This window comes from Tetrao urogallus, assembly GCF_951394365.1.
Source record: "Tetrao urogallus genome assembly, chromosome: 4".
NCBI classification, from domain to species: Eukaryota; Metazoa; Chordata; class Aves; order Galliformes; family Phasianidae; genus Tetrao; species Tetrao urogallus.
In genome coordinates, this window is record NC_136817.1 from 33,794,699 (window position 1) to 33,821,208 (window position 26,510).

The window sequence follows — 26,510 nt, forward strand, 5'->3', positions numbered from 1 at the left end:
TTCTATGTTCTCAAGGCTTACTGTAATGCACATAACACAGTTCCAGCTCTGCTGGGCACTGTGCAATATACAGCCCAGCATTTGCAAAGCTTGCACATACAGACACAGATGCTAATAGCTTCTTTCAAAATGGAAACAGCAGCAGAAATAACAAGGCTTTCAGGAACATAATGCAACAAACAGAATCACAGCACTATCATCACTGTGGGTGTTTCCAAATTCTAAAGAAATGGGTATTACTAATGGAATAAACAGACAGAAAGCCAAAATAGAATAGTGTTCTTTCATGCCTCCACCATTTAGGATCAAAACCAGTCTCTAGTTTGTCCATGCCTGAGCTTTTCTTCCTCTCCCTTCTACTGCACAGAAATCACTGCTGCAGACACTGGTTCTTGGAGCAGTGTAATCTGCAAAGAGAAAGCCCATTTGGAGTGCAGACACAATCACACCAGATTAACACATTGCCTGGAAAGAACATGCTCTGCTCCTGCATCTTTGCAATAACTAGTTAGTTAACACAGCAACCCTGGCAGCAAGTGGCAGAAGTAAGTCTAAGATTTTTTACATTCTAAATTCGTGTCATACTCCTCTAATTGTACTTGTATGGAACTGAGCTGAAGAGGGCTGCTGGACTCCCTCCATTCAAAGTAGCACAGTGGCAGAAGCAGGCATCCAATAGGGACAGGGCTCCAGCAGAGTCATAGCCTGCCTACTTCTTGAGACAATTCCTGCTCTAAAATCTCTTCTGTCTTCCAGTATCCCCAGCACGTCAAATATAAAAGCTTAGCTCTTCCATCACATCATATTCTATACAAAAAACCTTTGTGTATGGCCGAGGAACATCTGCCAAGGGTAAAGCTGAAACTGGCAGTGGCAGTTGATGGCATAATTCCCCACACTAGGTCAAGTCATGCCAGACACATGCATGGGACCAATTCCATGTTGTAGCAGCAAGGTTTTAGAGATGAGGTGCTGAGGTATCCATACGTGTATCAGATTTCACATTGCAGAAGGAGGATGCCTCGAAGACAGTGCACCTTTATTTTCTATGCAAATCGAAGAGACAATTTTAAATAATCCACTATACGGCATCCAGCAAAATTTTTAAAACTTCCCATTTTGTTGGCCTGTAGAAAAGCAACTGTTAAACAATCAAAATGTTATGTCTGAGAGCTTTTCAGAAAACCTCTGCTTTGCAGAATTCAAATACACCATTAAGTACTTTTAAATAGCCTGATTGGAAAAATGACATCATTGGATTTTCTCAACACTTGGTGCGTCAGCTCGCAGTGCCTTACAGCCTTATAAATAGACACTTGGACCACTTCAGCACAATTCATGTATGAAGTTTTTCCATAATCCACTTAACTCTATTATTCAAGTGAAGTACAACTGGATCTTTTCTTGGAAACAGGGATTATGCAACACTAAGTACAGGAGGCTCAAGAAAAACAGTAAAGCCAAACATGAGCTGCAAACATCTGCAAAGAAGCAGAGTTTGTCTCTATTTATACATCGGGTTTCCCTTTCTTTTTTCCCCTTACATCCTCTAGCTCCTTTAAAATTTTGATTTCTCATAGAATCATAGAATGGCCTGGGTTGAAAAGGACCACAACGATCATCAAGTTTCAACCCCCCTGCTGTGTGCAGGGTCACCAACCAGCAGACCAGGCTGCCCAGAGCCACATCCAGCCTGGCCTTGAACGCCTCCAGGGATGGGGCATCCACAGCCTCCTTGGGTAACGTGTTCCACTGCATCACCATCCTCTGCGTAAAAAACTTCCTCCTAATACCTAACCTAAACCTCCCCTGCCCCAGTTTAAAAGCATTCCTTGTCCTATCACTATCCACCCTCATAATCCTCCCTCATATCCACAACTTGTTTATAAGCTCCCTTCAAGTACTGGAAGGCCACAATGAGGTCTCCCTGGAGCCTTCTCTTTCCCAAACTAAACAAGCCCAGTTCCTCAACCTTTCTTCATAGGAGCCCTCTGATCATCCTAGTGGCCCTCCTATAGACCCGTTCCAAGAGTTCCACATCTTTCTTGTGATGGTTTTCAAACTGGTTTCTCTGATGTCTTGAGATGTGTGACCTAGCACTTACAACGGCCAACTGACTAATAATTAAAACATAATTGCAGTATGATCACAACTTTAAAATAGATCCATATGGTGCTAAGAACTTTTCCTTCAAACCTGTATATTACTGATGAGATTTTACCAAAACCAACTGATTTGTGGAGTTAGTAAGAAAAGCAAAATACACATACTTTCAGATGAGTAGTGGCCAAATAACATGAGCATAGCTTTCCACAAACAGAAAAGTTTTGTGATATTTACAAAAACTAACTGCAATTCATACGCTCCCTTAGCCTTCCAAAAGGCCTTCTTCCATTTACATTCAATTAGAAAACATAGATGTTAAATTCAGCAACAAGAGCTCTCAATGCAACATTTGAAAACACACCAACATAACATACAACATAACTTTCATACACAAATGCATCTATAGGCACCTACAGCATTTAAGGATGAACTTCATTATCCGTGCCTTTTCTTGCCCTATATACTAAATAAAACAGTCATTCACTTAGCATAAACCACTCTGACAAACAGCTCTGTGAAAGAGCTGCATACAGAATTTGCTAAAAAACATACAGCATAGAAGGCTGCTACAGGCTGATGGTTGGCACCATGGGAGAAACAGTTTAGGAACTGTCTTTCCTTTCCATAAACTCAAACTCTCTGGAATTTGGCACCATGAAACACATAGGTAGAGAGGAGAGGCCTTCCCAAGCAGAAGGAGTAACTCCATCAGGAATCAGAAGTGCTGGGGCACTGTCAAAGAGCACAGGGATTCCACACAGCTGACGGCTCCTCTCCAAAGCATCTTCTGTGGTGAAAACATACGACAATGAAAGTAAGCCTGGAGGAATCAGGACCCAGAAAACATATTCTTCAGCCCACCCCAATTCTTAGATTTCACCACCACCGGACTGTCTGTCACCAGAACTCAGAATGGGTAAGTGCTTAAGCCAAGTACTGCTAGCCATCAGCATTTTAATGAGAATCAACTCCTGAAGTGAATTCCTAATTCTCTTCAAATGACCATTCCCATTCTCTGTTTTCACCCAACACATCACTGTAAAATGCTAGTTTCAGAAAAAATATCCCCTTACAAACATATATTACAAACCTCTTTCTTGCAACGAAGTGCCACTTCTGAATTGTTCTGTTTTCAGTTTTAAGTGCTGAGACACAGTACCATGGCTGTGCCTCAACCATTCAGGTAAGATTCACTGTCAGTTTTTAAGAAACAGCTGATATAATTACACTTTTCTTCTCCACAAGGCTATCTGAAAGAACCTAAAGGAAATAATCTAGAAATCCAACTTGCTACTGAAACAAAACTGTGTAGAGTTATATCCACTCTGTAACACAAAAGTTCGGCCTGAATTTATACAGAAACCTGAGAAATTTCAAAGGGGTATATTTCAAAATAGAAAACATATTGCCCATACAATTATGCAAAAACAGAATCAACCAATACAACCTCTTATTTTAAGACGCAACAGTTCTAAGTTATTGCGAGCTTAACTTGGAATGCACAGAAATTAAGAAATTATGAATTACGATTATGAGTTATGATCTTAATTACTTCTTAGGTCTAACACAGACAAATAAGCCAACAAAACGTAAGAAAGCCCCCTCTTCAGAAGATATTAAGTACTTTACTGTATACAACTGCAAACACCTCATACAAACAGTACGTGTTGGGAAGTTTACACAAGGAATCTAACATTTCTCCAACTTGACTTCACAGTGCTCCTCTTCATAATAAAAAAGAACTGCAAATCTGCTCTGCTAAATAAAGCTAGAAAAGTCAGCTGAACTGGATTAGCCTAGCTATACAGACAATATCATCAGTTAGGAACACATGGCTGGGGTTTAGAGATTAGCCCACATGTGATTTTTGTCTTATTTAACTCCAGTTTCTAGAAATGGGAAATGAGATCTATCTTGTTACTGTTTCACATGGAGGTTCCTGCTATTATACTCTCAAGCCCTAACCACGTCTAAATGTTTGCTTTTTGAAGAAATGTAGATTGTACCTGGACTTCTTTCACCTCACGGTGACTCCCAGACTCATTAAAAAAAAAAGAAAAAAAGCAAGCTTACAAGTCCTACAAAAACATAAATTCACTTGATGAATGTGAGTTTAATAGCTGACTCCTTCTGGGACCTATGATGATTTCGGCATCCGTTTGAAGCACTAGCAGCACCAAGTCTAGAGCTCTCCGCCACGCCTCCATCTTGGCTGTAACATTATCATAAGCCTTTACACCCTCTTCACTGTCAGTGAAAGGGATAGAACCACCTCTGAACATACCACCTCTTCTGAACTCTTTCAGTACATATGCTGAGGGAGAGCCACAGTAAGCTGCTTTTTGGAGGTGATGATCAATTAAGGTATGTGCTTCAAACTCCGATGCTGCTTTTGCAGTGTTGCACATAACCATGGAAAGATACTGGTTCCAGCCAGTGGCTAGTGCTTGAAGCACAATTGCTTTATACTCTGATGAAGATGCTGCCAGCCTAGGACTATGAAACTCCTTCACAGCACTTTTATCTGCTAGCTTTGAAGACTGCTCTGCAAGCATCTGACTGTGACTAAGACATAAGAACTCAACTGCACCACCACCAGGAAAAACTTTCCCATCCTTTAAAGCATGATGGAGTCGATAGGCAAAAGTCCAAAACTGGTCTTCAATGAGCTGCATTTTTGAAGCTACTGTGGTGGTGAGCACGGCTGTCAGCAGGGGAATTCTTTGCACTTTTATTGTGACTGGCACAAGCTGACCCAGTTCCATTGCACGCTCATCACAGCCCTTCCACAGCTCTACCCAGACCCCGCTCCCCAGGCAAGCAGCATTCAGCTGAGTGAGGTATGTCACGGGCTGGGCACCAGTCACCTCCCCAAAGGCTCTCAAAACATTCTGAGTCACAGAACTAATTACCAGTATATTGTTTGCGATGCATCTTTCCATTAAGTTTTTACACACAGCTCCTTTGACCAAAACCAAGTTTACTTCCAAGCTTATTAGAATATCTAACGTATTGCTTAGCCATGAGTCTCTTGATCCACCTTCCTGTAGGCTAGGATACTCCAATACGGTCTTTACATTCCGTGGCTTAGTGAAACCTAAGTGACGATACTGTTCGGTTAGGTCACCATCCATTAGCAGAATCCAAAGGGATTTGTCCTGAAAGTATTTGATAACTGTGGCTTGTTCTGGTGACACCAGAGTGATAAAACCTGGGCAAACACAAGAGTAACTTTCAGGCAGACCTGGTAAACAGCATGTTGCAATTTCTGCCATACTGAACTGAGAAGAGCCACTACATTCTGCTCTCTCGTGTTGATATGCAACAATGCCTCGAAGCAGTTTCATGCTAGGCTGATTTCCATGACTTAGAGCCATTGCAAGGTGTCCTAAACCATAACATTCACAAGTATATGCTGACTGTCCTGAGAGGTATACCTGAGAATCATGTAGGTGACTTGAAACATGGCTGTTTGCTACGGTGCTGAAGTATCTGCTGTGAGTTAATACTTTTCGCTTACAGATGGATGCAGAGACACCACTTCCAGAAATCACAGATGTACTTTTGTCATCCACTGACCCGACAAGGGAAGCTACTGAACCAAAACTGGCCAAAGGCCAAACCAGGCCCTTATTAAAATTACAATCAGCTTCCTGACGGAAACAAGAATTTCTTGGAACAAGTTCTTCTGATGCAGAAATACCTTTCTGAAAATACAGAGAAATCTGATGATTTAGAGAACTGTCACATGGAATTTGGGAAACTTTACTTTCAGAAGTTCTTGGCCTAACACTGCTAGAACACAGCTCTTTGTTTACATCATGTACTGATATTTGGAGACACTGGACTTTCTCACAGCAAGAGTCTAACCCCTCAGACATCATAGATACTATTGCTGAAACAGGAACATTCTGCTGGAGGCATTCCAGTACAGCATTACTCCACGCACCAACAAGGAACAACAGGGTACTCATCCCAGTTTTAAATTCCTTGTTTTGGGCCTGAATGGTTTCATTAAGAAGCTGTCCAGCAGCACTAGTTAAATCCAAACTTTCCATCAGTCTAACAGCAGAACAAATCAACATGCTTTCGTTGGTGCTTTCATCCACAACAAATTTACAGGATTTCATTGGTCCCAATAACGTTCGTCCAGCCCACGCCAAGGATGAGAGCTGCTGGAGTCCAATATGTCTTCTTGAATTCACAGCCCTGAAAGCCATGGCCAGTGTGCAGCATCTGGGAACAGAACACAAACTTACTGTCCCATCCTCATAGTATTCCAGAGAACACATAACAAAAAATACTAAATTAACAGTTTCATACAATAGAACCATAGAATCACAAGATTGGAAAGGACCTACAAGATCAGCTAGTCCAACCGCCCTCCCATTACCACTGCTACCATAAGCCTCTAAACCATATCTCCCTCTAAACCATATCTCGTAGCTCCTCAACCAGACACCTCTTGAACACTACTAGGAAGGCAACTCCACCACCTCCCTGGGTTTTGTTTAACACTGAACAGAGCTCTCCAGTGAGATATTCCACAAAAATCGTTTATCTTGTGCATTTATGTTACTGTGAGACAGCAACTCACAGACTTGCTGAAAAGATGCACTGCTAAAATATCATGGATTTGTGTGTGTGTGTGTGTGTGAGACAGGTAGTAAAAAGCTATTGATTCCAGTGGTTTCTTAAACGTGAAACAGTACAGATCTAACAGAACTTTCAGTTCTGTTGTGACCTGTTATCTGGAATTAGAACAAAAGTAGGGCTGAATAGACAATTATACACAACACCATTGGCCTGGTACAGATCCATCTTGGTACTATTAGTTATGCCATTGAATTTAACTTTCAAATATGGAAAAACATAAAACTTATTTTATTCCAAATTCTATTCATTCCATTTAACATACATTGGTACTCCATTTAAGTCTTTCAAGTTTTGGTTGACTACTCAGCTTTAACACACCAAAAATAAATTTTCTCTCCCTTAAAATCCTTTCTACACCGCACTCCTGTGGGAAACCACATGGATTAAGCTAAAGCTTTTCTTTTTTTTTTTTAAATGAAAAAGTATATACACCAAAAATTAAGAAGTCATAACTCATACACCTTTTCTGTCCAGATTCAAATAATACTTCATCTCTCTGAAGGTCTCTTCGCAGAACTATTCCAAAATCAAAACCTTTTTTGCTACTACATTCAGTGAAAGTTCATCCACATACTAGCTCAAAAAAAAAAAAAAAAACCAAGCGGTAGCATTGGCCATCAACATAACCTTTATATGGCAACAACCTTCATGTTCTACTCCACTCCAAACTGCCAATAGAACTTCAATTGCTAGATACTCCTGAAGTATCAAAACAAATATTAACGAAGAAATTACATTGTTTTGTAGTTACCTGCAATCCCTCCTTCTGGCTTTAAAACTGCACTGGAAGTACACTACTGAAAATATCCATCCAAATTCCTTAAAGCCTTTCTCTGGAAATTTTTCTTGGCGGTCTTTTTTCTAGGCATGCTATGCAACCACATCAGTATTTCCAGTAAAAATATTTTTTTAAGCCTTTTTTTTTTTCTTTGCCCTTAAATGAAACCTTAACTTAAAATCACAACTAGACTGTTTTGAAACAATGACCAAATTAAATAACAATCATTAGATCATGGAATCCGATATGAAACATGAAGAAATGAAACAGGCAGAAACTGGAACACAGGAAGTTCCATACTAATAGTGGAACAAAGTTTGTTACTGTCAGAGTAATGGAGCATTGGAACAGGCTGCCCAGAGAGGTTGCCCGGCCTCCCTTGGATCCAAATGGACACTTTCCAATCCAACTGGCTGCAGGAAGCATGCTTTAGCAGGGAGATTGGACTTGTTGATCTCTAGAGGTTCCTCCCAACCCATACAGTTCTGTGAGTCCATGAGAATCGAAGCAGGTTACAAGATGGATTGCGCAGCTAATGCAGCTATCAAAGCCATGCACTTCGAAATCTCAAGGCAGCCAAAAGAATATACTTAGCTAAAATTCACTCTGAAGTTTTACTTGAAAAATGTGTCTTTCACTTTCAGCTTATACTCATACTAACTAGCTTTGTTCTGGGCACCAGCCTGCTCTCCTGCAGATACATAAACCTGCACTGAATGGACCCAAGGACTTGGCTGCAAAAGTAGATGAAAGCAGGACATGTACTTATAGGAAAGTATGCTCGTATTTTGTTGCTTGCACAACCTCTGGCACGTGTAATCATGACAGTTTTCCACCTTTTTGTTTTACCTGTTATTTTGGCAAGAAGATGGAGCTAGGAACGAACACGCTCCAGGGATCAACGTAAAGCAGACCCCCGTTTAACTTCTCCCCCCCCCGCCTACCCCTTACCTCTTTGTCCGTCCAGCCCGAGGCGGAAAAGCTGAAATGGAGCTCAGCAGAGGAGAGGAGGGATCCCGCAGAGCCGCTCAACAAACGAGACCAGCGCTAAGGACAGCCGCGGCCGCATACGAGGCCTCCTCTACCTGCACGCCGCGTCCCGCAACAGGTGGCCGAAAGCAAAGGGCGGACACGCGGCTGGGCTCGGGACCGCCCGTGACGGGCGTTTTTAGGATTCGCCAGTACAGAACCGGACGGGTACGAGAGCCGGGCCCCACACTCACTGTGTAGCTTCGCACGTGTGCTAGAGACCTGCCCGCCGGAGGAAGGCCCCGGTTCCTCAGCGCTTCGCTACGGCCTCCTTCTCCCCCTGCCCCTCGGGATCCCCGCGGCGGCCCAACGGCGGCGAGCCGAGCCGAGCGCTCACAGCCGCTCCGTTGCCATGACGGCGACCCCGCCGCCGTTGCGCGGCGAGTGCGGCGCGCTCGTGGCGTCACGAGCCCGCCGAGCCTCCATTGGTCCCGACGAAGCAGGCGGGCGGGCCTTCGGCACGTCCGGCTCGCCAATTGGTCAGTTCGCTGTCGCGGCGTGCGGCAGTGGGGAGCTCGTCTCGGCGTCCCGTGTGATCCCGGCGCGGTGCAGCCGCAAGCAGATGGTGAGCGCTTTCCCCTTCCCCTACGCCAGGCTGGCTGCGCGCGGCCCGCGCCGCTCAGCCTCAAGGAGCCTGCGGGGTGCGGGGGATGGCCGGGCCCTCACCGCGCTGCCTCCCGGGCCGCAGCGTCCCCATCTGAGGAGCGTGGCGGGCCCGCAGCGTCCAGCTGCTGAGACCTGCGCCGCGGGGACGCGCTGGTTTGCAGTACGACCGAACGCCTTTGCCCCAACGGAGCCGATGCTCTCAGGCCTCCCATTTCAGTACTGAATTTGAGGACTGTCTAAATTTGTGTGCCGCTTCCCGTCGCGACCCATATAAGCAGTTCATTTTGAGGCTGTCTCCCGCTTTCTGTAGCATTCCCTTCAACTGGCAGTCTTTCTGCTTAGAGCTGAACACGGGAAGCTCGGATACTTCTTCCCTCAGAACAAAGTCTTCAGCTCGGTTTCTTCCTGGAATAATCTAGGAAAATGCACATAGAAACCCAGTTGCAGTCGACCGGGTGCAGCAAAGAATGTTTCTCACTTTGCAACACCTTTACTGTTACTTATAATTTAATTTTGTTTTGACTTTTTTTCTGAGTGAGCTCTTTCTCATCTTTCCTCTTTCTGAAGGCGTCCAACTATAGAAAACCTGGCTTCAGTACAGCCCAGCGAAAGAAAAGTGGCTTGAAACCTGAACTTACAGAAGAGCAAAAGCAGGAGATCAGAGAAGCTTTTGATCTGTTTGATACTGATGGATCTGGAAGCATCGATATAAAAGAACTCAAGGTTTTCAAAGTTTTTTTTTTCTTGTTTGGAAGTATCATGGGTCACGAGATTGTGCTGCTTTTTCTGTTTGCCCAGGCCTAACTTGCTCTGTTTTAAAATACTGGTTTATGAAAAGCAGTAATGCTTACTGCTTAATGCTTACTGGTTTATGAATAGCAGTAATGCTTACTGCCATGACTGAACTTGGGGTGTACTACATGGATAACCTGAGAAACCTGTATGTAATAGACAGCTGCCAGACTTCTCTAATGCAAGCATAATTGGTCAGGTAGTTTTGAATGCCTGGGCATGAGAGGAACTTAACAGTTCCTGAACTAACTGTATGCATTTCTGTTTTCATGACTGGCTAAGGCCATTGTTTCTGGGAACTGGAATTCTTTTGTTTTAGGATGAATACCAGAACACAAAATGTTTTCTTCATCCTGGAGGTAAACACACAGATCTTGCACTTAATCCGGAAAGATGCTGCTATTTTTTCATACATATAATCCACAGATTATCTGTTCTTTTATTTAATAAAGAACAAAACAGAGATGTGAGTTGGACTTCAATTGGGAATTCAGGCAGTGTCTGTGTGTGCATGCACACGGTGGTACAAGGGGAAATTTACTTTCTGTTTTCCCTACCAGCGCCTCATTTTTTTTTTCCCCAAGCCTGAACATTTTATCTTCTTGACCTTGATTCCTCACATAGAAGCACATTACCTCTGTTTCTGCACACATTACCTGAAAGTACAGGGTTGTCTAAACTGTATCTTAATAATTCAGGATTTATCTGGTTGTACTTGTACTTGATTAAGGTGACTGTGTTATCTGAACACAGTTTATACCTGTGAAAATATAGTTCTTAAAATGGACTGAACTGGTGTAGCACCAACCACCTCATGCTGTGTTTTACTTTTTGAAAATTAATTCCAAAATATGGATACTTTACAATAGAAAGTGGCCCCCTCTGAAAGACAAAGTAGAATATTTTGAGTTATCCCATCACAAGGCATTAGTCAGAAAACACACGTCAGATAAATGTGAAGTTTTTAGTGACTTAACACTTTCCAATAGAAAAATGTTTACCATGAACATTTCTGCTACTGTTTCCAGCATGTCATACAGAAGGAATCAATATTAACTGAACAAATCCTCCTCAAGTTGCATGTTCTTGAAACTTCAGTTTCTAAATGAAATATCCTGTAATCATTTGGCACGCCAGGACCAGCAAATTACTAGTCTTTTTTTTTTTTTTTTTCAGTAGTGAAGTAAATGTTGCAGGCTGGTAGAACAGCAGAGTTTGGTTTAAACATTAAGCTTTTATACAACCCTCTAATCAGCAACACCCACTTTTATAGTAGTACTTTGCTTGTGCTCTGTAAGACTCAAAGTTTGCTTTTCTTTTCCTTAGTCCAGCAGTAATTGTGTGATGATTTGCTGAGGCAAAGTGGAGTGTTGTCAGTTGCCCCCACTCCCGAACATGTAACCAAAAGTGCCAAGAGCTGTCCTCCTGGATTTCTTTTATCTGTTCACTTGACTGTATAAGTTAATAACATGTAATTCGGAAGACATCAAAATTAAAAGGCATTCTGCCTGCTATTTCTGATGAATTGAGATTACAACCCTGATTGCACTCCTCCCCTTCCCCCCCCCCCCCCAAGTCCTGTTTTGAGAATCTAGTCCTTTTAGGAACCATGCTGAAAAGTAATGTGTAGATCAGAAACGTAGATTAGACACAAAAAGTTTCTCAGGTTCAAGAATACATCTATGTTCCACACAGACCCAAAGAGACAATACATGAGTCTTACAAATATCAAATCTACTCTATTACTAATATGAAAGATAAAATACACAGGCAAGAGCTATCAGAATGTCTTCCTTAAAGTGACTTGTTATTACAGTTTGGAAGAGGAAATTCGTGTAGCTGCTGCCTTTAGAATTCTGGTGGCCTCCTAACACAATTGCTTTTTGGCACAGGTTGCGATGCGTGCTTTAGGCTTTGAGCCAAAGAAAGAAGAAATTAAGAAAATGATAGCAGATATTGACAAAGAAGGAAGTGGCACCATTGACTTTGAAGACTTTTTGGCTATGATGACACAAAAAATGGTAGGAGTTCTTAAAAATACATCTATATAATCTTGGGACAGCATAAAGAATACTATAAAAGGATGTATCACATTAGCAGGTGTTTTGTAAGTAACAAATATTTTACTCTCCTTCTAGAGTGAAAAGGATTCAAAGGAAGAAATTTTGAAAGCCTTCAGATTATTCGATGATGATGGGACAGGAAAGATTTCATTCAAAAACTTGAAAAGGGTTGCCAAGGAGCTGGGAGAAAATTTAACCGATGAAGAGCTTCAGGTAAATTTAATTTGCCAGAGCTTTCCCAGTCCCTGGAGTTCCTAAGGACAGGGTGGGAAATTCATGCAATACACAAAGAGCTGAGAGGTCAGAGATGTGCAGAATAATAAAATACATGGTTCTGTTTTCTTATTAAGTACTTCTGTTCTCTTATTTTTTAATGAATAGAAGGTCTTAAGTTTAGATTCAAGCCCAGTGCCTGATCAGATATACTCTGTTTTGTAGGAAATGATTGATGAAGCTGATCGAGATGGAGATGGAGAAGTAAGTGAGCAAGAATTTTTGAGAATCATGAAGAAAACTAGCTTATATTAAGATTTGTTGCCTTACAGCTGTTCCAAAAGACGACAGAGAAAAGACTTAAAAATGGGTTTGTGTCTCCTGCCTATTATTATGCTATGTAATGAAAGTCTGAAAAGACAGATTTTCATCCCATTCTTCTCTTTCACCAAAGTTAGTTGCTGGGAGGGGGCTCTGGTACCCAACAAACTGTTCAAGTGAGATACCGCAGAAATAAAAAAAAAATATTGCAGAAATGAAAAGGAAGGATGAGTGAGCTGGCAAGGCAGGGTCCCTTTCCCCTCAGGCTCCCAGATGAAGATTTCACTAATTGCCATTTTGGATAAAGAATGCTGTGTCTTACGTAGATAATTAAAACAACCTGAAAACATTTCACTTGGGTTGCAAAGATTACTGCTGTTTCTTGGAGAAGCCAAGTCTCACCTTCCCAAGGCTACATGATAACACCTTAAAGAACCACAGTACAATATTTTTATTCCTTTTAAGGCTTTTAGGTTCTTTTTGTGTCCTTTTGTTTATTTCCATGAAAGTCTCAGAAATCAACTGCATATTTATATTTATTTCTGAATTAAACACTGTATTCTCCTAGCAAGTTCATTTTGCACCTAGTGGGAAACAAACATATATAACTAGTTTTTGGTTCTTCGTTCCAAGCAGAATGCCATCAGTAAACAGTCTTTTCTTTAACTATTTCATGATCTGAAAACTGGCTTACTTGAGTCTTACCTGCTTGGATTTTCAAAGTTTATAGTATGACCAGTCAACATCTTGTGCCATTGCTCTTACTCCAGAGACTTTGCAGAATTGTTACTATGCCATGATTTTAAGTACTTAAGGAAAGCACAGTTCGAGGGCACAGTAGAGGAAGTTCTCTCTAGCTATTTAGAGTCAAGTAGCAGAGAGGAGTTGCATCTGAAGTGAAAAAATAGCTCACTTTGGACACCTGTGGATGTATTTAGATCCATGCAATCCAAATTCATTTCAGGTATCGCACCCTTTTTTATTCTTATTAAGTACTTCCAGTTTTTAAATATTTCTTGTATATAATATCAATCCAGAACTGGATAGCCACACTTCCATCCTACTGTGACATAGCAGCAACTCACAGCCTGAAATCTGATTATTTGCTTAGGCAAGGTGGATTTATCCTTGTGTCATGATACAGCATTCAGCCTGGGGAAACTGTATACCCTAATCCACATCTCTGTTTGGCTCCTTGTTACAGCTGCCTCAATTCTGATGAGCTGTAAGGGCCCACCATGGGGAGAGTTACTTTCAGTAGTGGAAAGGGGAAGTGTTTATTGACACTTGTCCTTAGCATGCAAATGTGGAGCTGGCATGTAGTCCTCTGAGTTTCATACTCTGAACTGCTCTCTGACTAGACCCTCTCTAACCTACACAGTAGGCTTAAACCTGCTCACAGCCCTAACAACCTCAGAGATCTGTGAAGTCCACTATTTAGACGTTCAGTGGCAGTAGATGTAAGCTAGAGTACTGTAAGCTTTTTAAAATGTGTATTAACTTTGTATAGTGTGAAATAAAACTGTTTTGTGAGTTAACGACTGTGTAACTGTTTGTGTGTTTAATAACTTACGCTGACAAAACTACATTTTCAAAAATAATTTTGAAGTGTTAAGCAGTTCACCAAGTATGCGTTTCCTTTATCTTTTCTTTTAGAGGGAGAAATTCCTAGTTGCAGTAGTCTTTCCTTCTTCTGCTGTGCTGATTAAAAGTTTCTAGTACTAACCACTTATAATCAGAAAGGGAAATTTCAAGTTCTAGTTGATGCTGGGGAATCCCAGAGCTGATTGGAGTGGCTGTACTTTTAATACTGTCACAGGAAGAGATTGATGACTGCTGTTTACCTATGATGCATGTCACATCTCTCTTCCTGTTCTAATCCTGTTACTTGACTTCGGAAGGTAGGAAAAAGATACACAGTCATACATACTGCTGAGGAAATTTCATTTCTGGCTTGCACATTAATTTCTTAAGTCTGGAATGTTGGACCGTGCCTGAATTAGCACAGAACTTACAAATGTTAACGTAACAGAACAAGTGTCTCATGCTGCTTTAGTCTGTGTTATAGCGAGAGATATCTTGCCTTCTCTTCAGCCACAGACACCACGTATGATGACTATCAGCAACTTTGGCAGCAGCCCACAGAAGTGCTGTGGTTCTGTGCAAATTGTTTTCATAGAATCATTGTCACTGTGAGTCCTTCCACACCTTAAAGAATTTCTTGTTTACATTTGTATAGCTGGTGGTGGAAAAGGAGCCTGACTGAAGCCAATGCTGAGCTCAGAGTTAAGTTTCTGTGGGGAACCAGTGCTGAGCTGCACAATTATGCTTCTACTGGGCTGGCAACATTCTGCTCAGTGAATTGTGAAAATACTCTGCAGATGTTTTTCCCAGACTCTGCCCTAGTGGCTTATCCTAAATAAAAGTTTCACTAGAGAAGACAGATTAATTGCACCCCCTCCCATTCTTCACTCTATACTCAAAAATACACTAACCTAAGAAGTTAGAGCACTTCTCAGAGTCCTGGATTCAATACTTTAGCACTAAAACTCTGAAATGGAGGCAAAACAGTGTTTCAGGTTTCCTTGCGGAAAGGGACTCATCTCTAAAAGCACCTGAATCCAAGAGAAATCACCAGTATGTGCACACAGAGACCAGCAGCTGATGCTGAGCAGATAGCTTCATTCCTGAGCCAGAAGCAGATGGCTGTGAGCTCCGTGCTATGCATCCCTTTACCTCTTCGTGCTGAGAGGGGGGCAGGTTCTTACCTGGCCATTGCAATTCCACTTGGACAGCTGTAGTTCAGATGTATTTCCAGCTGGAACCCTCCTCCTCAACACGAGCAAAGCTGGACTTTTAGTTTGGGTTTCAGTTGGAAACTGGACAAAATGGAAAGTGGAACTGTTATTTGTGTTTGGCAAGCACCTAAATATCAAAGTGTTGATAGGGGATAATAGTTGCTTGGGAAATAATGTTGCAAATTACATCCAATGAAAAATGCTTTCATATGAAAATGCACTGGGATTTTAATAGATGCCAAGTAGTTCAAAAGAAAAAAAATGTTACTTAGAAGTTAAATTCCAAAACATGCCAACTGGATGGCAATTTTAGATTAATCCTTCCTGCTATCTTCCCCATGCAACTTGAAGTTGTTATCTCTCAGTCACACAGTCCTGCACAGTAAAGGGAAAGTTGGCTTTAGAGAAGCGAAAAAAAAAAGTTCCTAAGATGCTCCAAAACACAAGTTCTCTTTCCAAGCTTAGTTACATATGCTGACAGAAACCAGCCACAGCTGCCTGATGCATTTATAGCACTCAGGCACAGAGAGTGAATAACGAGTTCAGGGTGTTCCTCAGACACTGGAGGCACACCTGGCTGAGTGGCTCCAGCAAAAAGAAGACAACAATCACCCCTTTTCTACAGCTCAGAGTGACTGTGAAGGGCCACACTGAGCAGGCATGGAGTTCTGATTTCAGTGGGCATTCCACACACTGCTCAACTACAGGATGTGCACTCCTCCATCTCTACAGGAAGATGTGTAAGTCTTTCCAGTTCTCTCTACGGTAGTAAAGAACTGATAGATCTCAGAGTCTGGCAGTCTCGCTAGAGGGCATCCAGTTACTAATGTGCGGGTGATGCTAATTTCTCTTCTCTGTGGCTTTTAACGATGATCAAAAGTAGGCTAACAAATACCAGCCTGCTGGAGCTTGAAATACGCAGTTGGATACCAATTTTTTTGCTTCTTACTTTGTTAAAGAACGCAGCACTTTTCAGGGAACTCCAGCACAAAATATTCTAATTAGCTGCTTGTTCAAAGCTAAGCCCCCAAACCACACTTTCTCAAACTCCCACTCTGTATCAGTAGTTCTAGGCATGCTCTCAGGGGAGCAGAGAGCTGAGTTTGCCCTTCACACAGTCCTCCTGAGCTCTCCAACCACTATTCTGCAGGGTTATTTTCTCTCTTTAGAAATACTGCTACCAAGTAGAACCACTTTAAGCAGAAAGACAGAGCCAGACCCATTGTGGAATGCTGGCAGCCCTCTCTTGGAATGTTGGAAAGCTGGAATCTCAGTCTTGCTTTGGGACAAGAGGAAGAAGGATTTGAGAATTAGACCTTTGCCCCCAGGTAAGTGTGTTGACCTTATGGAGACAGTTTACACTAGGATGGCTGTCTTATTCCAACAGCCTCTGGTGTTGGAGAGCGATCCAAGAAATAAATGTTCAGGAAACTGCCTGGCCAAAGCTCACAAGTTGGGTAAATGGACAGCTGCCTAACAGGTTAATGATGGCTTAGAATGTCAAAGGTTTTACAGCTTGTATATATCTACTGCTGGAAAAAGATAGGGCCTATGAGGAAAAGATGTAGAGTTACAATTGGTTCAAGACAAAGGACCCGGGAAGTCTGACAGTCTAGAACCTGATCTGTATGTGACCAATTGCTCAAGAAGTACAGAGAAAGAGTCTTGAAGCCATCAGCCAAGCCTCCCTGCTGCATCAGGAGCCCAGCAGAGCTAGAACACACAGGAAATGTGCTCCCATTCAGTGCAGCAGAACATGCAAGTTGCAGAGACTGTGGTACCTACCTTTAAAAGACTCAGCCCTTTTTTGACCTTTTTTAGGGGCTCACTCTCATAGAGACAGAAACCTAAAACTGTAGCTCTTAGCTTCTTTGGAAGCCTGGCTGCCACCAACTACAAACTTGAAAAATGTGTCACTTTTTGTCAGTCAGATTTTACATTGTGAATAAGAACAAAACAAAACTGTCAAGCTTGAGGAAATATGAAAGATTCTGGGCACAACTGTAACAGTTTTGCATGCATTTATTCTCCCAATGTTTGATGTGTGTGCATGGAAGTGCATCCTGTATGCACACATGCAAATCTCACAGTCTGCTACTACTTGACGTTCACAAGTACAAATGTGAACATGAACTGAGAAGTATCATTTGGAAAGAGGGCGGGTTTGCTGTAATATTTTAGTCCCACATAGGATAAGGTGTGTTGGCTGTGAAGAAGTGTAACCCTTACTTCTCTGGAACAAAAACCCAATGGGTTAAGCCCAAATACAAAGTCAAGGCAATACTGGGATGGATACTGCCACTCCAATGCCACAGTTCAAGGCCATGAGGCAAGGCTGTGCTGCAGAGCATTACACACACACTTCATCACGAAAAAGGTGACCATAAACACTGTAAGTCTGATTTATGAATACATCTCACTAGGAACAAGCCATATCTATATGAGCTTCTAAAGATGTCCTACCAGATTATCTCAATTTAAGGAAACACACATTTTTAAAAGCTATTTTAAAATAAAAACGAAGCTGATGTGTCCTCTTTAAATAGCTTAATGCAAGATCATCCAAAGGTGAAATACACAGAAACACAGTTTCCAAACCTTTTGAATATTTTGTGCAAGTCAGTTCATGTGATGTAGTCAATTATGCGTGGTCAAAAGTGATAATGACTGCAGAGTGGCTCAATTTTGAAAGTGAGGTTAACAAAATAATAGGAGACTGAGGTACAGATAAGGTCCAAAAAACAGGGCACACAGAGCCACGCTATCTATGAAACCCAACATCTAGGTATGTGTTATTTGTTGTTTCAGATTCCTGACAAGGTCCCTTCTATAAGTTTGAGTAGGAAGGACTCATAGTGCCATCTTCACTTATTCAGTGTCACTTATTTCCAAAGCTGTCAATTACTCACTGCTTGATAGCTAATTATTTACAAAGAGAAACAGAAACCAGCTTTACATTCAAATAATTCCAAATAAACTCAGCTAAGAAAGATTTTTCAGTAACTTTCAATTCTGATAGTATAAGCTTCTACTTGTGGTCCTAAATGTACATTTTGCAGAAACAAAACAAGATCTTTTTTTTCCCCAAGGTGGAAAAAATCCATCACACACCAGTGGGGTACAGTCTGCCTAAAGCAGACTGTAAATAACACTGCAATTGCAAAATAAATGCAATTATTTTCTGTAAGCAGAAAAATTCTGTAGTTGAGAATAGAATTTAGTAAGCACATCCCTTACCAGGCAACTTTTCAGCTTTCTCCTTCATATTATGGTCCAATAAAGCATTTAACAAAATGGCTGACTGTCCCAAGTATTACTTATGTTCATCCTGCAAAACAAATACATGTTCTCTGTTGAGTCCAGGTAAAACAAGTCACCACACACTTGGGGTCCTTGTGCAGAAAGCCATTTATGGTATTAAAAACAGCAATATCCAAATCCAAGAGAAAATCAGTCGAAAATACTATCAAAATTGCTAGAACCATTCCCAGAAATGAAATGACTTTCAGAAGAGTGGGAAGAAGCATGTATTCTTTTTCTTCCTATACCAAAACAAGATGTAATAAAGGTATTAGAAGGGATATCATTTATTAAGTGGGGGTTTTTGTGCGAACATTCAGAATCCTCCTCGCTATCAAATGTCATGCAATACTATGATTAAGTCAAGATCTATCCCTTCAATCCCGACCACCTCCTGCTACAGGCTGAGCATCATCTGTTCCCATTGCCTTCAGGAGGACTGAGCGGCGCTTAGCACTTCTGCAAAACCAGGCCCTAGACAATGAAGGCTTTTGGTATGGGCTTCCTATTTCCTGCAGTGGATTTGTGTAGGTGGCTTTGTTACCAGAAATCCATACTCCTACACAGCAACTTCTGACTGTGTTTCTGCAGAAATGACTATAATGAAAGGAATGAAATATTTTTAAAATAATAATCATGTCTCTGTTTCTCCAAACCAATTAGGGTATATCTCCTGCTGGTGAGATTAATTTATTCACCTCCTGGGTCACAAAATTAAGTGTAGAGTAGAAAACAACAGGATTAAGACTTGCAGAGGCACCGAGGCTTCGATTGCCACATGCATGAGGAGGCAAGAGCCCGTCTGGACTGCCTCATCTCCATGGCCAGCAGCTGAGTCACTGCCCAGCCTGCAAAGCATCTCACTGCTGCATTTTGCAGCCAGGAAAATCCCACATCCTCCCAGTGAGTGTAGGAAATGCAACCACAGCCTCTGGACGTGCCAACACCAAAAACAAAGGGTGACTGTGGAGCAGGCAGCTCTGTGGACTGGAGGCCAGCATCCCATCACCTTGATGATGAGAGCCCAGCTCCTGCAGCACAAGGGCATGGGTGCAGGAGCTGCCCACTGGTTTCCCAGTCTCGATGCCGGCAAGGTATGTGACCAGCACTCAGTCCCCCACCAGGATCTGCTGTGGCCCTTGGGAAACCACCTCTCCTGTCCCGTCCCATCCCGTCCCATCCCATCCCATCCCATCCCATCCCATCCCATCCCATCCCATCCCATCCCATCCCATCCCCATTCTTGCCTGGAGAAGGTGTGGATACCTCAGCCCCAGAGGCACTGAAGGCCAGGTTGGATGGGACTTTGAGCAACCTGACCTAGTGCCTGGCAACTCTGCCCCAGCAGGGAGTTGAAATTGGGTGGGCTTTAAGGTCCCTTCCAACCAATGGTGATCTATGATCCAGTTTCTCTGCTCTTTAGTAAGGGGCAGGTTGCAGCCACCCCTTGCTTGTGTCCCCTGCAGCTCCCCCAGCCCCATGTGGAGCTTTCACCTTCACATGCAGAGACTTACTGCAACCAAGCCTTGCCGCACTGGGGCAGCCAACGCAGCCTGGTCAACTCCAGTGGAGGTCACCAGAACACTCCTCCTGCCTGCCACTCATCCCTGCTGAGGTGGGCGCAATGAGCCAAGCAGATTTTCATCTATGGGTTTGCCGGTACTGTCTGAACACTGCCAAATGCTGCTTCAGACAAGGGCTCCACAAGCCCACTTCTAGAAAAGCAGCTGGAGATGCTGCTCACAGATCTGTATTCCTTCTGTGAGTTCCCCACAGCACTTCCCGAGCTCACACTGAGGGTGCTTTTACTCAAAGCAGACCGCAAGCATCCTGGGTCAGACAGAGCTTGCTCCTCCAGCCTAGGGCTAACTTTAGCTTTCAGGAAGGAAAACACACAGGCAGGCTGACAGGGGTTTGCCTGGCTGTCTAGGCAAGTGCTCCAGACAACAGCTCCTTTGAGAAGCTGCTCCTGTGCAGCTGACAAGAAGAGACCTGCCATCCCTGAATGCACGCTCATACATTCAGGTGGCAGCAGAGCGGGCACCAGAGGCTCCCTCAGGAACATACCCAAACAACCTCTGTCAGTCCTCTGCAGTATGAGCCTTCCACAAAGCCTCCAATGGCTTGAGAGCTGCTTAGAACCAGCACCAGCTCCCAGCCATCCCCACCACACAAACACAACTCCTGGCCGGCACCACGCACCACACCTCCTCAGCAGCCTCCCATCCCTCAGAGTGCTGCCCTGTGTCTCCAGCACTGCCTCTCTGCTCTGTTTAACTACTTGTGCTTTCCCTAAGAAGGTTTAAGAAGCAAGCGCTGTGCAGTAAACAAAGAAGACAAGAGCTTTTCTGGCATCCATGCTCTGTCATATTTGTTCCGTGCTCATACTGCATGAAACGGGAAAGCAGAGACAGGGGAAAATAGTTACACCTTGAAGGGAAAAAACAGACCAGCCTTTCGTAGCCACGTCTCAGCACACATCCACTGCACGCAACACATGCTGCCTAGTCTTCCATCAGGTGAGCTAAAAGGTGTGTGCGTGTTTTTGGAATTAATTCCTTTCTACAAGCTGGAGTTAGAAAGAACTGATATAAATGAGTAGGATGTGAGATGCTGCCTCATTGTCCTCAAGTTCAAAAGTTTATGATGGCTTTTGAACGCTACTTGAAAATGTAAAGATGGCAGATGATTTCCCTTTAAACTACAAAATAATCCATTTTTAAAAACAAAGCACTGACTGAAACTGAATCTATGTATTTAATGGAAAATGGAGTCTAGGACAGTATCTTTTGTGGCATAGTTGCCACCCTGAAACTTCTGTAGTTCAGAAGGTAGCATAAGTATTTGACAAAAATGAAATTGACTCTTACTTCAGCAATTTCCACTGAGAAATTGGCTTGTCCAAGGCACTATTGCTTTTTAAAAAATTACATCAACTTCAGTAGATTTTACTTGATAATGCTCACTGAGTTCCTAGTAATTACCATTATTTATTATTTGCATATGAAATTTTAGGGACTATCCAAGCAGAACAGTATCAGCCCCATGCCCAAGAAGGCCTTCAGCCACAGGTGAAGACAATTGAAAATGAACAGTACAGCAAAGAATACATAAGGCATTACTGGTCTGAAATCCAAGGAACATGAACATCCTAGAATAGGGACATTTCCCAAAGGCATAAGAAAATTGAAATTGGAATGCTTTGGAAGTATTAAAAAAAATGTACTCCTAAATATGCAGTAGGAAAGCAGTAGGTCCTTGGAGAGTGGATCAGGATGAAGCAGAAGGGAACATACTGACAGTGAACAGGACGGCCAGCGAGGCTGAGATCATCATAGCCAGCCTGTGCAAACAGTCTTGCATTTAACATGACAGAGCAGAGGGATTCCACAGAAATTATTTGAGCAGTGGGAAGACTTAGAAAATTAGCACAAAATGACTATGTGGAAGCCAGAAAGAATCCTGCAACAGAAGATAGACAAGAGGAAAGGCTTAGTTCTGTGAATAAAACCTATACGTGATTGAATAAACACATCCGGATTTAAACACCATTTGTATACAGAGCAGTTCCTGTCAAAGATGATGAAGCCCAAGTTGCAAGTCTGATGGAGAAACAAAAGAAACATGATGCTGAGGGTTTAATACTCAGTGATCCAGTACAGCCAGAGCTCACATTTCTGCAGGTGCCTAATCCATGTTGTGGATCAGCAGTGCTGCAAATGAGGAGGCACTGGAGAAATCCCTGAGCACCACCAGCAGATTCAGGCATAGGTGGTACAAATGAAGCTGCACAACCCCCTAGGCTTGCAGGTCCTTTTGGGCAGGACTGCTCCTAAATCACCAGCCTGCTGATTAGTCACTGCCATGTCAAACCATTTGGGTGTTTTTACCTGGGGCTGCTCAGAAGTTAGGGTTCCAGGAGCATGTCACCACATTATTTGCCCATCTTAGTCCAGGCTCCTACACGTGAATCACTGACAAACCAATACTGCCATCAGAAAAAAACATTCATCACAGTTTTCCCCATCTGAGACCTCTTTCCAGGGCAGGAATCGCCAACAGCTCCTTTCAGTTGGTCAGTCTTTGTGTTTACAATGACTGGTGTGCTTGGCTATGCTGCACACAGCCATTCCTTACTCTTTAGCTGAACAACGAGACTAAAATGCTGAATGGGAGCAAACAAGCAATACATCCTCCACATCTTCTCAGAGATCTGATAAGTTAACGGCAAACACACATGAGCAAAAAGCACAGGGAAACAGTCCTCTGGTTTTCTGAAACTAACAGAAGATTTCAGGAATTGGCTTTGGATCTGGCAAGCTGAGGAGTTGTTTTCAGTACTCATCATTTATTTCTTGAGCTTCTTCAAGGGCATATTTCCTGCTTTATTCATTTATAAGAAGCTGACAACCCATACACAATAACCCACTAACAACTTCAGCATCATACGTTAAACAAAAGAAACACAGAGTGCACTGTTGGTCAGTAGTAGCATTTAAGACTGAGCAAAAAACTACAACTCTCATCATTTGGCTTAGGCTCTCAATGCACATTTGTGCAGTAAATTTATTCCAGTTGTCAGGCTTTCCATTTGACCTTTTAAACAGTGGCATGCAGCACCAGTCCTTTTGCAGCCCCACATCTCTGTCGTCAGTGACTCAGCAGCTCATCGGATACCCCGCAAAGTCTGCAGGCACACAGGATTATGTGGTTTTCAGTGACAATTTTCCATTAGCGTTTTTTTTTACTTCTAATTTAAATCAGCCTGATATTAACAAGCAAAAGATGGAAGCCTTTGATAATGTCTTCTTCAGCAGACCAGATGGGATACGTTAATTAGAATTGCAGAATCATTGAGGTTGGAAAAGACCCCCTAAGATCTTCCAGTCCAACCACCAAACCATCTCCACCACACACACTAAGCCTATCTCTCAGTGCCACATCTCCACGTTTCTCCACGTTTCTTGAACACCTCCAGGGTCGGTGACCTCACCACCTCCCTGGGCAGCCTGTGCCACTGCAGCACCACTCTTTCCGAGAATAAATTTTTCCTGATTATTCAAACCAAAACTCCCCTGGTGGAACTTGAGGCCATTCCCTCTTCTCATCCTATCACTGCTATCTGGGAGAAAAGGCCAACCCCTGTCTAAACACCACCACCACCTCCTTTCAGGTGGTTGTAGAGAGCAAATTATACATATGAAAATCACAGTGTTAAAAATGAGGCATATACACCACTTTATGATGGCATGTCCTTTTGTTAAAAAAAAACAAACAGTTGAAGTTATTCTCAGTGCTTTTTACTTTCATAAACACTTGCTGATGTTTAGTGGCTGATTAAATAATGATTTGCAGACCTGTTGATGAATGGCTGATTTAATGGTATCACATTGCAGCACTTGTGGTCAAATGCAGTTTCCATAGCATAACTGAGAATGCAACAAGTAGAAATAGGAACCTGTTGGTACTATGCAGCCTGCACTACTTGCATAGTTCAGTCCTTGGTGGCTGCTTTATTTTATGGGGCTGCAAAAGCATACACAAGAGATTGTTTTTGACAGAGCCTGACCTACTCTAACAAAAGGCTAAGTAAGTTGTTCAGAAATGTTTCTATACAAAGAAACCATGGGAGATTGTTTCAACCACTTCCTTTTCATCATCCCTCTTAAATCCAAGATTCACTCAGGTACAAAGACAAGAGGAGATGGAGGAAAACAGGTTAGTTATGCTAACACTGATGCAAGAAAATACTGTTTTTAGAGAAGACTGTGGAAGTGTATCTCACAGTACTGCTACAGCTCTGCTTCGAGCAAGGTCCTTCCACATCAGACAGCTCTAAAAGGAAAATCCAGGTACAGAGCAGAACAGCACCAACATGACCAGAAGCCATCAAGCCCGTGGGGAACTGCCAGGAAAAAGCAGTATGCTTGCAAAGACAAGCTCTTGTAGTTAAGAGCAGCAATAACTATTTTTGCTTAGTTAAGTCCCTTTTTGAATACCATCATTGGTTTTCAATTACAACCTCACAGATTTCACCACATAATTCTTGCTACTGACAACAAAATTACTCAGTTTATCAACCTCATTCTTCACATTATTTTGTGTCGTGTAAATCAAGCATAAATTCCCATATTAATTTTTATTTTTATTTTTTTTAATGTGATGTGCTCATGTAAATCTCATCGCTCTTTACAAACCTGACAACATTTTGTTGCGGATGAAAAACAATGCAGGACTGTTTCCAACTTTCACTCACAACATGAAGCTGAGAGAAAAAAAAACAGGCAACACAACTGAGAAAATCAGCAAACTTCTCATGCTGAGGGCAGTCAGTGTCTTTCATATCAGCACCCAGCACAAGGCTCTGATTTCTGCCAGCTGATAGTGCTCACCTATGCATCGGGACTCCAGGCAATCTAAGTTGGGAATCCAGAAAATGCACAATTTCTGTCCCTGTGTTGGAAAAAATTTTGCTCTTTTTAGCTTGTGATCTTTACATATAGTTTGAGGGCTAAACCCTCACACAGGCAAAAGGAATTCTGCAATTGACTTAATAGAGGAAGTCAGTGACTATTATGGAATTAGGGGCAGAATTAATTGCTGGGATAAGGGACAGATGGGAAAGGAGTGAGAGAACGCAGTCTGACTTCAGCTTTGGTAAATTAGGGAGAATCTGAAAGCCCCACGGGTCCCCTGTTCATGGGCCGAAAAGTTCTGTTTCATGCACGTGCACAAACCAAAAGTGATGGTTACACAGATGAAAAAAAAAATCCCCTCCTCACTCTTTTGAGGGAGTCTGACTCACGATTTTCAGACTTTTGGGGACTTTTAAAGGCTTTTCTCACAGTAGAAGCCACAGCACTGAATAAGCAAAGGTGGGTGGGAAGGTCTCACACCAGCGACAAGCAGAAAGGAGCAGTGAAGCAGTCAGGGCATTTCTTAATTTTTAACACTGGATTCTGTGCTTTGAACAAGATTTTACTAAGCTACCTTTTGTGGCAAGGTAGAATTTGTTTTGATGACTAGGTTTCTAACATTTAAAGAAAAAGAGAAGTTTACTTTCCCTGCTCAGAAGCCATGCAGACACCTGACCTTTGTGACCAGGGCTGGGATACAAGCTTCTGTCACTTGAGCTAGTACCTTTCCAGGCAGTGTGGAGGTTTTCCTCCCCTGTGTGGAGGCATGGATGTATTGGCTCTGCTTTGCCATGCACAACCCTCCCCATCACTTCTGTTCCCTTCTCTCTTCCACCACCACTTATTACTTGCCTTATTTTTATTCTCCTCTGGTCCCAGCACTGCAGAGCCTGGCCAGCTCCCTCTCCCGTCCATCCTCTCTTGCATAACCCAAAATATCTGCTTCTGGATCTCTCTAACACTGCTGCTTTTCCTGCTAAGGAAATTAAAGAAATGATTATTTAGAGGATTTTGGGAGAAACTCAGTTCTGAACTCACAACCAGCTCTCCCTGATGAGGAAGACCTGTTTGACATGCTGCCTTCAGCATCCACAGTGGAAGGTGCTTTGGACAATTTCATTGATGACCTGTAGAAGGACCCTACCAGCAAAGTGCTTGGTGTTTGTCACCAGGCTGTGTTTGAGGAAGGGATTTCTGTGGCACTAGCACAGGTGATGCCTTCCCTCTCCTTCAGGCAAGCATTGCAACTTTGTTCCAGCTGTTGAAACTGTTAGAGGTCTTTGACTCCTCTTCACATGATATGATATCAGACTATATGAGTCCTCTACTGTACATCTTTTTTTTTTCATGAAAATTTTAGGAATTTCAAAGCCCAGTTCTGCACACTTGAATTGAAAGGAATCAAGCGCATCTGGTCTTTAGCTGGAGACTA

General features: G+C 42.5%; 2 protein-coding genes across 2 annotated transcripts; one reads left to right on the forward strand and one right to left on the reverse strand.

Moving 5' to 3' along the window:
- Positions 1-4,184: 4,184 nt before the first annotated feature.
- BBS12 (Bardet-Biedl syndrome 12) lies at positions 4,185-6,338 on the reverse strand (the record flags this gene model as incomplete). The annotated part of the gene is made up of 1 exon (XM_079534997.1): positions 4,185-6,338. Exon 1 carries the CDS (start codon positions 6,324-6,326, stop codon positions 4,185-4,187), a length of 2,142 nt encoding a protein of 713 aa, XP_079391123.1. The 5' UTR covers positions 6,327-6,338.
- Positions 6,339-8,921: 2,583 nt separating this feature from the next.
- Positions 8,922-12,558, forward strand: LOC306945377 (centrin-1-like; the record flags this gene model as incomplete). Its single annotated transcript, XM_079534103.1, has 5 exons — positions 8,922-9,335; positions 9,743-9,898; positions 11,860-11,988; positions 12,106-12,243; positions 12,469-12,558. 5 exons carry the CDS (start codon positions 8,922-8,924, stop codon positions 12,556-12,558), a joined length of 927 nt encoding a protein of 308 aa, XP_079390229.1.
- Between the last annotated feature and the right edge of the window lie 13,952 nt (positions 12,559-26,510).